At 41.9% G+C, this 16,952-nt stretch overlaps 1 protein-coding gene across 1 annotated transcript in view; it reads right to left on the reverse strand.

Moving 5' to 3' along the window:
• RELA (RELA proto-oncogene, NF-kB subunit) overlaps window positions 1-16,952 on the reverse strand; it is a 210,643-nt gene that overhangs the window by 55,633 nt on the left and 138,058 nt on the right. Inside the window, exons 5-7 of the mRNA XM_053720012.1 lie at window positions 9,327-9,418; window positions 9,051-9,185; window positions 6,587-6,691 (exon numbers count right to left, since the gene is read on the reverse strand). Of these exons, the coding sequence (XP_053575987.1) occupies window positions 6,587-6,691; window positions 9,051-9,185; window positions 9,327-9,418 (332 nt within the window). The remainder of the gene's footprint in view (window positions 1-6,586; window positions 6,692-9,050; window positions 9,186-9,326; window positions 9,419-16,952) is intronic.

A 16,952-nucleotide genomic window follows, 5' to 3' on the forward strand; every position in this document is an offset into this window, starting at 1 on the left:
AAAGAAAGACATTTTTCAAACCTGATTAAGAACCAGGGCGGGCCGTGGACCAGACACACCGTTGGAGAAAGAAATTTATCAGGTAAACATAAATTCTGTTTTCTCCAACATTGGTGTGTCCGGTCCACGGCTTCATCCTTACTTGTGGGAACCAATACCAAAGCTTTAGGACACGGATGAAGGGAGGGAGCAAACAAGGTTACCTAAACGGAAGGCACCACGGCTTGCAAAACCTTTCTCCCAAAAATAGCCTCAGAAGAAGCATAAGTATCGAATTTGTAAAATTTGGCAAAAGTATGCAGAGAAGACCAAGTCGCCGCCTTACAGATCTGATCAACAGAAGCCTCGTTCTTGAAGGCCCATGTGGAAGCCACAGCTCTATTAGAATGAGCTGTAATTCGTTCAGGAGGCTGCCGTCCGGCAGTCTCATAAGCCAATCGGATGATGCTTTTCAGCCAAAAAGAAAGAGAGGTAGCAGTAGCTTTCTGCCCTCTCCTCTTACAGGAATACACAACAAACAAGGATGATGTCTGTCTGAAATCCTTTGTTGCTTCTAAATAGAACTTTAAAGCACGGACCACATCTAGATTGTGTAACAAGCGTTCCTTCTTTGAAACTGGATTCGGACACAGAGAAGGAACAACAATTTCCTGGTTAATATTCCTGTTGGAAACGACCTTTGGAAGAAAACCAGGCTTGGTACGTAAAACTACCTTATCTGTATGGAATACCAAATAGGGAGAAGTACACTGCAAAGCAGATAATTCAGAAACTCTTCTAGCAAAAATAGCAACCAAAAACAGAACTTTCCAAGATAGTAACTTAATATCTATGGAATGCATGGGTTCAAACGGAACCCCCTGAAGAACTGAGAGAACTAAATTTAGACTCCAAGGAGGAGTCATGGGTCTGTAAACAGGCTTGATTCTAACCAACGCCTGTACTAACGCCTGTACATCTGGCACTGCTGCCAGACGTTTGTGTAACAAAACAGACAGAGCAGATATCTGTCCTTTTAAGGAACTAGCTGACAAACCTTTATCCAGACCTTCTTGGAGAAAGGAAAGTATCCTAGGAATTTTAATTTTACTCCAAGGGAATCCCTTGGATTCACACCAACGGATATATTTTTGCCATATCTTATGGTAAATCCTCCTAGTTACAGGTTTTCTGGCTTGAACCAGAGTATCTATTACTGAATCTGAAAACCCACGCTTAGATAGAATCAAGTGTTCAATTTCCAAGCAGTCAGTTGGAGAGAGACTAGATTTGGATGTTCGAACGGACCTTGTACTAGAAGATCCTGCCTCAAAGGTAGCTTCCATGGTGGAGCCGATGACATATTCACCAGGTCTGCATACCAAGTCCTGCGTGGCCACGCAGGGGCTATTAGAATCACCGAGGCCTGCTCCTGTTTGATCCTGGCTACAAGCCTGGGAAGGAGAGGGAACGGTGGAAACACATAAGCTAGGTTGAACGACCAAGGCGCAACTAATGCATCCACCAGTGTCGCCTTGGGATCCCTGGATCTGGACCAGTATCGAGGAACCTTGGCGTTCTGGCGAGACGCCATCAGATCCATATCTGGAATGCCCCATAGTTGAGTTAACTGGGCAAAAACCTCCGGATGGAGTTCCCACTCCCCCGGATGAAAAGTCTGACGACTCAAATAATCCGCCTCCCAGTTGTCAACTCCTGGGATGTGAATCGCAGATAGGTGGCAGGAGTGATCCTCCGCCCATTTGATGATCTTGGATACCTCTCTCATCGCTAAGGAACTCTTTGTTCCCCCCTGATGATTGATGTACGCTACAGTCGTCATGTTGTCCGACTGGAACCTTATGAATTTGGCCTTTGCTAGGTGAGGACACGCCAGGAGCGCATTGAATATCGCTCTCAGTTCTAAAATGTTTATCAGAAGAAGAGACTCTTCTCGAGACCATAGACCTTGGGCTTTCAGAGACTCCCAGACCGCACCCCATCCTAAGAGACTGGCGTCGGTCGTGACAATGACCCACTCTGGTCTGCGGAAACTCATTCCCTGAGACAGGTGATCGTGAGACAACCACCAGCGGAGAGAATCCCTGGTTACCTGGTCTACTTGAATCTGGGGAGACAAGTCTGCATAGTCCCCATTCCACTGATTGAGCATGCACAGTTGTAATGGTCTTAGATGAATTTGAGCAAAAGGAACTATGTCCATTGCTGCAACCATCAATCCTACTACTTCCATGCACTGAGCTATGGAAGGCTGAAGAATAGAGTGAAGAACTTGACAAGCGTTTAGAAGCTTTAACTTTCTGACCTCTGTCAGGAAGATCTTCATTTCTAAAGAATCTATTATTGTTCCCAAAAAAGGAACTCTTGTTGACGGGGACAGGGAACTCTTTTCTACGTTCACCTTCCACCCGTGAGATCTGAGAAAAGCTAGAACAATGTCTGTATGAGCCTTTGCTTTGGAAAGAGACGACGCTTGGATTAGAATGTCGTCTAGATAAGGTGCTACAGCAATGCCCCTCGGTCTTAGAACCGCTAGAAGGGACCCTAGCACCTTTGTGAAGATTCTGGGAGCAGTGGCTAAACCGAACGGAAGAGCCACGAACTGGTAATGTTTGTCCATAAAGGCGAACCTGAGGAACTGATGATGATCTTTGTGGATAGGAATATGCAGGTACGCATCCTTTAAGTCCACGGTAGTCATATATTGACCCTCCTGGATTGTTGGTAAAATTGTCCGAATGGTTTCCATTTTGAATGATGGAACTCTGAGGAATTTGTTTAGAATTTTTAGATCCAGAATTGGCCTGAAAGTTCCCTCTTTTTTGGGAACTACAAACAGGTTTGAGTAAAAACCCAGACCTTGTTCCACTGTTGGAACTGGGTTTATCACTCCATTTTTAATAGGTCTCCTACGCAATGTAAGAATGCCTGTCTCTTTATCTGGTCTGAAGATAAGCGAGACATGTGGAACCTTCCCCTTGGAGGAAGTTCCTTGAACTCTAGAAGATACCCCTGAGAGACTATTTCCAGTGCCCAGGGATCCGGAACGTCTCTTGCCCAAGCCTGAGCGAAGAGAGAAAGTCTGCTCCCTACTAGATCCGGTCCCGGATCAGGGGCTACCCCTTCATGCTGTCTTGGTAGCAGCAGCAGGCTTCTTGGCCTGTTTACCCTTGTTCCAGCCTTGCAATGGTTTCCATGCAGGTTTAGGCTGGGAAGAGTTGCCTTCTTGTCTGGAGGCCGCAGAGTTAGGATTCGGTCCGTTCCTGAAATTGCGAAAGGAACGAAAATTAGATTTGTTCTTGGCCTTGAAAGGCCTATCCTGTGGGAGGGCATGTCCCGTTCCACCAGTAATGTCTGAAATAATCTCTTTCAATTCCGGCACGAAAAGGGTCTTACCCTTGAAAGGAATATTAAGCAATTTATTCTTGGACGACACATCCGCCGACCAGGATTTTAGCCAAAGCGCTCTGCACGCCACTATTGCAAAACCTGAATTTTTCGCCACTAACTTAGCCAATTGGAAAGTGGCATCCAAAATAAAGGAATTAGCCAACTTTAGTGCGTGAATTCTGTCCATGACTTCATCATATGGAGTCTCTTTTTGGAGCGAATTTTCTAGTTCCTCGAACCAAAAGTACGCTGCCGTGGTGACAGGAATAATGCACGAGATTGGTTGAAGAAGGAAACCTTGTTGAACAAATATCTTTTTTAGCAATCCTTCCAATTTTTTATCCATAGGATCTTTAAAAGCGCAACTGTCTTCAACAGGAATAGTTGTGCGCTTAGCTAACGTTGACACTGCCCCCTCAACCTTAGGAACCGTTTGCCATGCGTCCCTTCTGGGGTCAACAATGGGGAACATTTTCTTGAATATAGGAGGTGGAACAAAAGGTATACCTGCCTTTTCCCACTCCTTAGTCACTATGTCCGCCACCCGCTTGGGTATCGGAAAGGCATCAGCGTGCACTGGGACCTCTAAGAATTTGTCCATCTTGCACAATTTCTCTGGAATTACCAAAGAATCACAGTCATCAAGAGTAGTTAGGACCTCCTTAAGCAGGGCACGGAGATGTTCTAACTTAAATTTAAATGTTACGACATCAGTGTCTGCCTGCTGAGAAACTTTTCCTGAATCAGAAATTTCCCCCTCAGACAGACACTCCCTCACTGCCAATTCAGATTGATGTGAGGGTATAACTGATAAATTGTCCTCAGCACCAACCTGCTCATCTTCTGTATTTAAAACTGAGCTATCACGCTTTCTAGGGTAGGATGGCAGTTTGGATAACAGATTTGCTATAGAATTATCCATTACTGCTGTTAATTGTTGCATAGTAACAAGCATTGGTGCGCTAGATGTACTAGGTATCGCCTGCGCGGGCAAAACTGGTGTTGACACAGAAGGAGAGGATGAAGAACTATCCCCACTACCTTCATTGGAAGAATCATCTTGGGCAATCTTATTCAATGTGGCAGTACTGTCCATACTTTGTTTGGACGCTATGACACAATTTGCGCATACATTAATAGGGGGAACCACCTTGGCTTTCATACACACAGAACATAAGCCATCTGAAGGTATAGACATGTTAGACAGGATTTGGCAGGCTAATAATGCAATAAAAGCGTTTTTAAAGAAAAGCGTTACTGTCCCTTTAAATAATAAACAGGCACACTTTATTTCTGATAGTTTGAAAAACAATGAAGGCAATGTCCGATTTTTACAAAATTTTCACCCCAGATTCCTAATGCCTTGAAAGTATTGCACACCAAGTTTCAAGACTTTAACCCTTTAATCCCTTTAACCGGAGCTATTTGCTCAATTCAACAATTTTAGTACACTACAATCACTGTCACAGCCTTGCTGCGGCTCTTTACCTTCCCTGAGAGTTATTCAGCACTGAAATAAACCTTCCTGAGTCCGTTTTTGTAACCACAGGACCCCTCACATGAAGCTGCATGCACTGCCATGGAAGTAAACTGCGCAATTGAGGCGCGAAAACGGGGCCTCCTTCCTCTGCATACCAGAGTGAAGGGGCCTTTCTGACTGAAATAGTAGTCTAACTAAATGCCAGGCGAATAAAAACGTTCCCAAAAATGCTTTTAATTACACAATACACTCTAAAAGCCATCTAAATATGAAATAAATCAATCGATTTAGCCCACAATAGTGTCAACCAGTATAGAGCCCATTAATAAGCCTTAATCTGTTATGAGTCTAAGAAAATGGCTTACTTACCCCTTAAGGGAAAACTGACAGTCTTCTAGCATTAACATGTCTTGTTAGAAATATGACTGATCATACCTGCAGCAGATAAGCCTGCAAACTGTTCCCCCCAACTGAAGTTCTCTGGTTTCAACAGCCCTGCGTGGGAACAGCAACAGATTTTAGTTACTACTGCTAAAATCATATTCCTCTTTAACAGAAATCTTCTTCATTTTCTGTTGTAAATAGTACAAACCGGCACTATTTTAAAATAAACTCTTGATAGAAGAAATAAAAAACTACAACTAACACCACATACTCTTTACCATCCCCGTGGAGATGCTACTTGTTCAGAGCGGCAAAGAGAATGACTGGGGGGCGGAGCCAGAGGGGGGGCTATATGGACAGCTCTTGCTGGGTGCTCTCTTTGCCATTTCCTGTAGGGGAAGAGAATATCCCACAAGTAAGGATGAAGCCGTGTACCGGACACACCAATGTTGGAGAAACAGCCCTTGTAGAATAAGCCGTAAACCTTTCAGAAGGCTGCTGTCCAGCAGTTTCATATCACCGGAAGTGAATGAACAAGTGGGGCGCAACACAAACTGCCGCCTCAGATAGCTCCGCCCATCGTGGGCGTCTAAAAATGAATCTCCCAGTCGGCATATTTTAAAGTCAAGCCACCGGGAGCAGTGAAACCACAATAAATTGAGCCTTATTTAACCTCTTCAGCCCCAGTGCCTGCCATAAAATTTTATTGTGTCCCTTATTTTGAATAAAGTGCCCAACTTTTTCTGAGTCTCCTTTTATTTTACTAGTCCCAGAAAAAATAAAGTCAGCACATACCTCAAATCTGCCAGACAGCAAGTCAGCTTACAAGGTTTGAGAGGTCCTCTCCCTCACATGGACCTGTGGAGAAAAGAGATAAAGACTGAGTAATCTTACTTAGGCTTTCACAGTTAGGGCTGCATAAACTACATGGGAAGCGCAGTGAGTATTATGTCCCACAAGTTCCCGTCGCTCTAAAGCCACCACTGCTCTACTGAAGAGACTGATATGGACTATGGCTACACCCTAGAACAAAGCAGCACAATCTTGAACTACTTAAAAAATAATAAAATCTTGCTTGGAGAATCTTTTACTAACACCTAACCTTTACCCCTTCCTTGCTCTAACGTAGGCAAAGAGAATGACTGGGGTTGGAGGGAAGGGAGGTGATATTTAACAGCTTTGCTGTGTTGCTCTTTGCCGCCTCCTGCTGGGCAGGAGTGATATTCCCAATAGTAATTAGATGATCCGTGGACTCATCGTGTCATTAGAAAGAAATAATAATTGATACTGGAAGTGTAGGGAGCTCTCAGTAACAGCATGATTATCCCATACCTTTCTGCACTTTATCACACAGCAAGAAGATTTCGTCCCCCCCTAGGCAGCTGCCAGAATTCTTATTTACTCTGCAGATCTTCAACTCCGCCGTGTTAGGTGCCCCTTGGAGTAGAAAACAAAATACATTAATCCTGTAAATAACCATTGGGTCTTTATCTTTTCCACTATGTGGGACGCACTACTTAACCAATTAAGTACAAATAATGAAAATAGTTAAACATTATGAACTTTTTGGAATTAAATATATAAAAGTAGCTTTATTCGTTTATGTTTTGCTGGCTCAGTCACTAGAATAAAGTGCATAGTAAAACATCTCGGAAGAGCATAGCCCAAAGTGTGCAACACACACTGTTTATTGCTATGTTGTGAAGTCAGTATTAAACTTGTAGGGAAAAAAAAAATGATCAATGTCTAGAAAAAGATAATGGCAAAAATGTAATTATTAATATGTCAATTTTCTGTCTGAGACTTTGAGAATGGAATTTGATCTGCTACAGAAAGAATCATACCTACAAATTAGACACTTTGTTAATATGACGACAACCGTAAATGGGGCGGTTTGGAATTGGTCAATTTTTGATAACTGTTAACAAATGTTTACACAAAAACAGGGAATGGTTTAATTTCTAGTTTATATAAGTTACTGTAGGAATAGGATGGTATTAGGAATATTCAAAATGTGTCTTTAAAATGGCATTTGAAAGGGCAACTGCAAATAAAGGAAGAAAACAATTACTGCATTGAAAAAAAGTGCAGGCAACTACAAAATAAGCAGATCTGAGAGAATCGCATGTCAATGTCATTATTGTACCTGACACCACCTTTATTACATAGATGGAATAGTGCATATTTAGATAACTGTATTAAATTCAATACACCTATGGTGGAGTTGGTTCAATATTTTTGGCTTTGTTGAATGATTAATCAGTTTTGGAGAAAAATTAATTTCTGGCTAAATAAGATCACAAAGGTAACTACTAAATTACAGCTCAATATAATTATCTTTTTGCTTCCCAAGAATAGGTGTAAGAATAGAGAACTGGTTGATTTTTCAATCTTGGTAGCCAGGAGTATAATCCTTAGTAGATGGATTTCTAAAAAGACTCCTTCGATGGGGGGAATTTAATAAATTAAAAAAAAAAAAAAACAAACAGATGCATAGTTTGTTGATTTTGGAGCGTTGTGGGTTAGAGATTAAAGGAACACTGAACCCAAAAAATTATTTTGTGATTCAGATAGAGCATGCAATTTTAAGCAACTTTCTAATTTACTCCTATTATCAATTTTTCTTCGTTCTCTTGCTATCTTTATTTGAAAATGAAGGCATCTGAGCTGGACAGCACTTGTTTATTGGTCGGTTAAATTAATCCACCAATCAGCAAGAACAACCCAGATTGTTCATAAAAAATGGGCCGGCATCTAAACTTACATTCTTGCTTTTCAAATAAAGATGCCAAGAGAATGAAGAAAATTTGATAATAGGAGTAAATTAGAAAGTTGGATTCAGTGTCCCTTTAAGGAGAATGAAGTGTGCAGATTTATAAAGTGATGGGATTGTTATATTAAAGTTTGTTTTATGGAAATAGTAAAGTTGATTTTATATCCCATCAGGTTTTCGAATATTGTCTCATCGAAAAGTTAGTGAGGGTAAATTTACCAATATTTTGTTTAAAAAAAGGTATATATGGTTAGCATGGAGGGTGGCTCTGGAAAAGGTGGAGAGGGAAGAGAGGAGGGGCCTTGTGGTGCTTTTTATTTTATGTTGGAATTAAAAAGAATTTAAAAACAAATAAATGGGACACTTTGTTTTTGAGCTAAATCATATCATTCGTTGCTTTATTGCGATCTTATATGAATATTTGACAATTTATGCTGGCAGTTTTTATTTCCTGTGGTCATAGAGACAGGGGAACTAAAGGGCTCTAATGTATAGAGATGAGGGTAGCCGACAGTTGTGTGGATTTTTGTTCATGCCTTGACCAAGGTGCACTTTTGTACTACGTTTTCTTTGTTTTATTTGCTTATCATCGTGACTTTAATAGAAAGATATATAAAAGAAAGAAAGAAAAAAAAAAAAGGCAATTTTCTTTTCACGACCCATGCACATTCTATTTACAAATGCTAGATAGTACATTTGTGTGCCACATTTTATATTAAAACTGCAGCTTGTATGTCACAGATGCATTTTTAATCTGTACTAACACTCGCTTTATCTTCGAACACACGAGTCACTGCTAATAAATGTGCTTCAGAACATGCTGCTTTTTCCTATTTCAGCACGTTACCCCATAAACATGGACCTTAAGTGCCAGGTACACTTATTTCTGTGCTAGGGATTGACATACTAACATATGAGAAGACCCCAAAGGGTTAAGAGCAAGAAGAATTTTTTTTTTAGAATGGGGACTCCGTCACTTGGTATTTATCAAGCACATGGAGAAAGCTATCCGGATCCCCTTACTGTTGTCATAGATGGGCTGTGACACCATCAACGGTAATGGCATAAAGTGGTTCCCACTCGGGTCTCGAATGAAGACTTGGAAGCAAAGACAAACTGTATTCAGATCATATTCATACTTTAGATCCTCCATTGGCACTGAAAAGAAGAAAGCAAAAAACGCTAAGTTTGGGATAAAACCAGATCTGACATTTAGGCAAATGAGAGATGGAGTTAAAGAAAAACTGGAGGAAATGAGATGTAAAGACCATGGAGGAAGGCCAGTGGCCGTAACATTACCATTAAATGGGTTATTGTTTGTCCTTATCCTATGTTTGATGGCCTCTTCTACTTCCCTCTTCTTTACACACTGAATGCCCAAGTTCTGGAAACTGCAGAACAAAAAAAAAAGAAAATTTCTGCTTACCTGATAAATTTATTTCTTTTGTGACACGATGAGTCCACGGATCATCTTAATTACTAATGGGATATTCACCTCCTGGTCAGCAGGAGGCGGCAAAGAGCACCACAGCAGAGCTGTTAAATAGCTCCTACCTTCCCTCCAACTCCAGTCATTCGACCGAAGTTAGGAAGAGAAAGAAAAAGCCAAAGAGCAGAGGTGTCTAAAGGGCCGTGGACTCATCGTGTCAAAAAAGAAAAATATATCAGGTAAGCATAAATTTTCTTTTTTAAGACACGATGAGTCCACGGATCATCCTAATTACTAATGGGATTCAATACCCAAGCTAGAGTACACAGATGATACGGGAAGGACAAGACATGGAACCTAAATGGAAGGCACCACTGCTTGAAGAACCTTTCTAACAAAAGCAGCCTCAGCCGAGGCAAGTGTGTCAAATTTGTGGAATCTTGAAAAAGTGTGAAGAGGACCAAGTTGAAGCCTTGCAAATCTGTTCCACAGAAGCTTCATTTTCATATGCCCATGAGGAAGCAACAGCCCTCGTGGAATAAGCCATAACTCTCTCGGAAGGCTGCTGTCCAGCAGTCTCATATGCAAAATGTACGATACTCTTCAGACAAAAAGAAAGAGAAGTAGCCGTAGCTTTCGTTCCCTTGCGTTTTCCTGAGAAAACCACAAAGAAGACGACTGACGAAAGTCCTTAGTCGCCTGCAGGTAAAACTTTAAAGCACGGACCACATCCAAATTGTGCAGAAGTCTTTCCTTCTGAGAAGAAGGATTAGGACACAAGGAAGGAACAACAATCTCCTGATTAATGTTTCAATCAGAAACAACCTTAGGAAGAAATCCTAATTTCGTACGCAAAACTACCTTATCTGAATGGAAAATAAGATAAGGAGACTCATACTGTAATGCCAAGAGCTCTGACACTCTCCGAGCAGAAGAAATAGCAACAAGAAAGAAAACTTTCCAAGATAACAACTTAATACCTAAGGAATGCATATGCTCAAACGGAGCCCCTTGAAGAACTTGGAGAACTAAATTGAGACTCCATGGAGGAGTAACTGGTTTGAACACAGGCCTGATCCTGACCAAGGCCTGACAGAACGATTGAACATCTGGAACATCCTCCAGACGTTTGTGTAACAAAATAGATAAAGCCGAGATTTGCCCCTTTAGAGAACTTGACAATAAACCTGTCTCCAAACCCTCTTGAAGAAAGGACAAAATTCTGGGAATCCTAACTCTACTCCATGAGTAGCCCTTGGATTCACACCAATAGAGATATTTACGCCAAATCTTATGGTAAATATTTCTAGTAACAGTTTTACAAGCCTGAATCATGGTCTCTATAACAGTCAGAAAATCCCCGCTTGGATAAAATTAAGTGTTCAATCTCCAAGCAGTCAGCTTCAGAGAAACTAGATTTGGGTGAAGGAAGGGCCCCTGAATCAGGTCTTTCCTCAACGGAAGTCTCCAAGGTGGTGGAGATATCTCCACCAGATCTGCATACCAAATCTTGCGCGGCTAGGCCGGTGCTATGAGGATCACCGAGGCCCTTTCCTGTTTGATTTGAGCAATTACTTGAGGAAGAAGAGCAAACGGAGGAAACAGGTATGCTAGATTGAAGGTCCAAGGGGCCGCCAGAGCATCCATCAGTTCCGCCTGAGGGTCCCTGGATCTCGACCCGTATCTCGGGAGTTTGGCATTTTGCCGTGATGCCATGAGATCTAATTCCGGCTGACCCCACTTGAGAATCAGGCTGGAGAACACTTCCGGATGGAGTTCCCACTCCCCCAGATGAAAGATCTGCCTGCTCAGAAAATCCACTTCCCAGTTGTCCACCCCCGGGATGTGGATCGCCGACAGACAGCAAGAATGGGCCTCCGCCCACTGAATTACTTTGGATATCTCTGTCATCACCAAGGAACTCCTCGTTCCTCCCTGATGATTGATGTAGGCCACCGACGTTATGTTGTCCGACTGGAACATGATAAATTGTACCGAGGCTAACTGGGGCCAGGCCAGAAGAGCATTGTAGATCACTCTCAGTTCCAGAATGTTTGTGAGTAAAACAGACTCTGCCCAAGTTCATATTCCCTGAGCCTTTAGAGAGCCCCAGACTGCTCCCCACCCTAGAAGGCTGGCATCTGTTGCCACAATCACCCAAGATGGTCTGCGAAAGCATGTTCCCTGGGAGAGATGATCCAGAGACAACCACCATTGTAGATAGTCCCTTGTCTCCTGCTCCAGAAGAAGTCGAGGGGACAAGTCCGAATAATCTCCGTTCCATTGTCTCACCATGTTCAACTGCAGAGCTCTGAGATGGAAGCGAGCACACGGATGATGTCCATTGTCGCGACCATCAGCCTGATTAACTCCATGCACTGAGCCACTGATGGTCGAGGAGTGGACTGAAGAGCTAATATCGATAATCTTTAATTTCCTGACTTCTGTCAGAAAAATCTTCATAGACAGAGAGTCTATTATGGTTCCTAAGAAAGTTAACCTTGTGTTTGGAACTAAGGAACTCTTTTCTAAATTTACCTTCCATCCGTGGGATCTTAGGAGGGACAACACCAAGTCCGCGTGAGATCTTGCTAGCTGGAAGGATGGCACCTGAACTAGAATGTCGTCCAGATAAGGCATCACTGCAATGCCTTTTGATCGAAGCACCACCAACAGAGATCTCAGAACCTTTGTGAAGATTCTGGGGCTGTTGCAAGACCGAAAGGAAGAGCCACAAACTGGTAGTGTTTGTCCAGAAAGGCAAACCTTAAGAACTTGTGATGATCCCTGTGAATGGGAACATGTAGATACGCGTCCTTTAAATCCACTGTTGTCATAAATTGACCCTTCTGGATCAATGAAAGGATGGAACGAATTGTTTCCATCTTGAAGGACGGTACCCTGAGAAACTTGTTTAGACTCTTGAGGTCTACAATTGGTCTGAAACTTCCCTGTTTTTTGGGAACCACAAACAGATTGGAATAAAACCCCAGTCCCTGTTCCTGAATTGGAACAGGAACAATCACTCCCAGAGCGGAGAGGTCTCCTACACAGTGTAAGAACGCCTCTCTCTTTGTCTGGTCTGCAGATAATCTTGAAAGTAGAAATCTGCCTCTGGGAGGAAAAACCTTGAACTCCAGTTTGTATCCCGGAGACACTATTTCTATTGCCCAGGGATCCTGGACATCCCAAACCCAGGCTTGAACGAAGAAGGAAAGTCTGCCCTACCATCTGGTCCTGGATCGGAGGCATGCCCTTCATGCTGTCTTGGAATCACTAACTGGCTTCTTGGACTCCTTTCCTTTGTTCCAAGACTGGCTAGGTCTCCATGTAGGTTTCGACTGTTCCTGCTTAGAGGAGGAAGAAGAAGAGTTTCCTTTGAAATTTTGAAAGGAACGAAAATTGCTTTGTCGTCCCTTTTGTTTATTTCTCTTGTCTTATGGGAGAAGATGACCCTTACCTCCCGTGATATCAGAAATAATCTCCTTCAGATCAGGTCCGAACAAAGTCTTCCCCTTGTAAAGAATAGCTAGAAGTTTAGACTTAGATGACACATCCACAGACCAAGGCTTTAACCATAAGGCTCTGCGGGCCAAGATAGAGAAACTCGATATCTTCGCTCCCAATTTGATAACTTGAAGGGAAGTGTCAGAAATAAAGGCATTAGCTAGCTTAAGAGCCTTTATCCTATCTTGGATCTCATCCAAAGAAGTCTCAGTCCTGAGGGCCTCAGACAGTGCATCAAACCAATATGCCGCCACACTAGTGACAGTGGCAATGCACACAGCCGGTTGCCACTGCAGACCCTGGTGTACATAAATCTTCTTGAGTAACCCCTCTAACTTCTTATCCATTGGGTCTTTGAAAGCACAACTATCCTCTATGGGAATAGCAGTTCTTTTAGCTAAGGTAGAAACTGCTCCTACCTTAGGAACAGTTTTCCAAGCCTCCTTAAAGGGACACTCAATCAAAGCTAAACTTTCATTATTCAGATAGAGCATGCCATTTTAAACAACTTTCCAATTTACTTCCATTAACAAAATGTGCACAGTCTTTCTATATTTAAACATGTCGAGTCACCAGCTCCTACTGAGCATGTGCAAGAATAAGTGTGTATGCATTTGTGAATGGCTGTTGGCTGTCACATGATACGTGTATGCATTTGTAATTGGCTGATGGCTGTCACATGGTACAGGGGGAGTGGAAAAAAGACAACTTTTAACATTGTCAGAAAAAAAATCTACTACTCATTTGAAGTTCAGACTAAGTGCTATTGCATTGTCTTGTTATCTTGCATTTGTTGATTATGCAAATCTACTGTGTTGACTGGTCCTTTAACAGAGTCGGCTATTGGAAACATTTTCTTAAAAACAGGAGAGGGAGAAAAAGGGATGCCCGGTCTCTCCCACTCCTTAGCAATAATTTCAGTAGCTCTTTTAGGGACTGGAAATACATCTGTATAGGAAGGAACCTCAAAATATCTGTCCAGTTTACTAGACTTCTGAGAGACAACCACCACTGTGGAGTCACTATCGTCCAAGGAAACCAAAACCTCCCTGAGTAAGAGACGAAGGTGATCCAGTTTAAATCTGAAAGATACCACACCTCCGAGTCTGTCAGAGGTAATAAACCCTCTGAATCTGAAATTTCTCCTTCAGAAGCTACTGCAGTACCCTCCTCTTCAGGTTGTTGGGAGGATACTTCTGAAATTGCGAAAATTGTGTCCGATACCTTGCTTACTGAATGTCTGGCTTTTCTCTTACGTTTGCTCTGCAACACTGGAAAGGCAGACAGGGCATCAGAAATAGTTGGATATATGGGAAGCTATGTCTTGTAATGAAATCCCCGAAGGGACTATAGCGGCACTACTTGTGAGGGCGGTAAAATTTGGGAGGTTTGGGGAGAAAGTTGCGGCATAAATTGACTCTTGGACAACATCTGCCTTAGAGGAGACTGGCTCTGAAAAAAATCTTATTCCTATAACTTAAAGTCCTTTGAATACATGAAGGACAGAGAGGGATTGGTGGTTCCACATTGGCGTCAAAACAAAGCACAATTATAAAAAACGGTTACTGCCTCTTTAAATCTAAAACGGTTCTTTTATTTTTGCAGCAAAATGACAGTTTAACATTTTGCTTTTGTACTACCAAAAAGATTAACTTGCCCAAACAACAAACTAACCTCTGCACTCTGCTGAAGTGCTCCTGACAGAAGATCATTAAGGCCCAAAACTGTCTCTCTCACTCTTCAGTACGACTCTACTTGAAAATGTCTGACAACCCAATGATACAAAAAAACACTGTGTCTGCACTAGTAACGCATGATTTTCTCCCATACGACTCTAGAACAGACCGGTCAATCCTCTATGCGCACTGTCTCTGAACTTAAGTGCTACGGAATGGCGCCAAAACCGGAAGGACTGTCCATCGTGGGCGTGACTTAGTCGCCATACATTATGTGCTGTGAAACCACCGGAGCCATTAATGTACACTCATACTCTTAAAAATGTCAGAATAAACATACAGCTTCCTCCAGCCCCAGTGCCCTGGTCCATACACTGCCCAATTATCTTTCCCATAGGAAAAAACGTATTATGTCCCCACATAAAGAACTATTTTCTTAAGAGCCCCTTATGTCCTAGTATGTGCTCATTGAAAAATTCTGAGTCCTTATACCCAGAAACTTAAGGTAGCACTTACCTTGAATTCTGCCTGGCAGCAAGGCAGCTCTCAGGCTTGAGAGGTCCTGTCCCTCACATCGACCTGAGGAAAAACATAATTTATGTAAGAACTTACATGATAAATTCATTTCTTTCATATTAGCAAGAGTCCATGAGCTAGTGACGTATGGGATATACATTCCTACCAGGAGGGGCAAAGTTTCCCAAACCTCAAAATGCCTACAAATACACCCCTCACCACACCCACAAATCAGTTTAACGAATAGCCAAGAAGTGGGGTGATAAGAAAAAAGTGTGAAAGCATATAAAATAAGGAATTGGAATAATTGTGCTTTATACAAAAAAATCATAACCACCACAAAAAAGGGTGGGCCTCATGGACTCTTGCTAATATGAAAGAAATTAATTTATCAGGTAAGTTCTTACATAAATTATGTTTTCTTTCATGTAATTAGCAAGAGTCCATGAGCTAGTGACGTATGGGATAATGACTACCCAAGATGTGGATCTTTCCACGCAAGAGTCACTAGAGAGGGAGGGATAAAATAAAGACAGCCAATTCCTGCTGAAAATAATCCACACCCAAAATAAAGTTTAATGAAAAACATAAACAGAAGATTCAAACTGAAACCGCTGCCTGAAGTACTTTTCTACCAAAAACTGCTTCAGAAGAAGAAAATACATCAAAATGGTAGAATTTAGTAAAAGTATGCAAAGAGGACCAAGTTGCTGCTTTGCAAATCTGATCAACCGAAGCTTCATTCCTAAACGCCCAGGAAGTAGAAACTGACCTAGTAGAATGAGCTGTAATCCTTTGAGGCGGAGTTTTACCCGACTCAACATAGGCATGATGAATTAAAGATTTCAACCAAGATGCCAAAGAAATGGCAGAAGCTTTCTGGCCTTTTCTAGAACCAGAAAAGATAACAAATAGACTAGAAGTCTTACGGAAAGACTTAGTAGCTTCAACATAATATTTCAAAGCTCTAACAACATCCAAAGAATGCAACGATTTCTCCTTAGAATTCTTAGGATTAGGACATAATGAGGGAACCACAATTTCTCTACTAATGTTGTTGGAATTCACAACCTTAGGTAAAAATTCATAAGAAGTTCGCAACACCGCCTTATCCTGATGAAAAATCAGAAAAGGAGACTCACAAGAAAGAGCAGATAATTCAGAGACTCTTCTGGCAGAAGAGATCGCCAAAAGGAACAAAACTTTCCAAGAAAGTAATTAAATGTCCAATGAATGCATGGGTTCAAAAGGAGGAGCTTGAAGAGCCCCCAGAACCAAATTCAAACTCCAAGGAGGAGAAATTGACTTAATGACAGGTTTTAAACGAACCAAAGCTTGTACAAAACAATGAATATCAGGAAGATTAGCAATCTTTCTGTGAAAAAGAACAGAAAGAGCAGAGATTTGTCCTTTCAAAGAACTTGCGGACAAACCTTTATCTAAACCATCCTGAAGAAACTGTAAAATTCTCGGAATTCTAAAAGAATGCCAAGAAAAATGATGAGAAAGATACCAAAAAATATAAGTCTTCCAGACTCTATAATATATCTCTCTAGATACAGATTTACGAGCCTGTAACATAGTATTAATCACAGAGTCAGAGAAACCTCTTTGACCAAGAATCAAGCGTTCAATCTCCATACCTTTAAATTTAAGGATTTGAGATCCTGATGGAAAAAAGGACCTTGCGACAGAAGGTCTGGTCTTAACGGAAGAGTCCACGGATGGCAAGAGGCCATCCGGACAAGATCCGCATACCAAAACCTGTGAGGCCATGCCGGAGCTACCAGCAGAACA

Source organism: Bombina bombina, chromosome 7, assembly GCF_027579735.1.
Source record: "Bombina bombina isolate aBomBom1 chromosome 7, aBomBom1.pri, whole genome shotgun sequence".
In the NCBI taxonomy this organism is placed as follows: domain Eukaryota; kingdom Metazoa; phylum Chordata; class Amphibia; order Anura; family Bombinatoridae; genus Bombina; species Bombina bombina.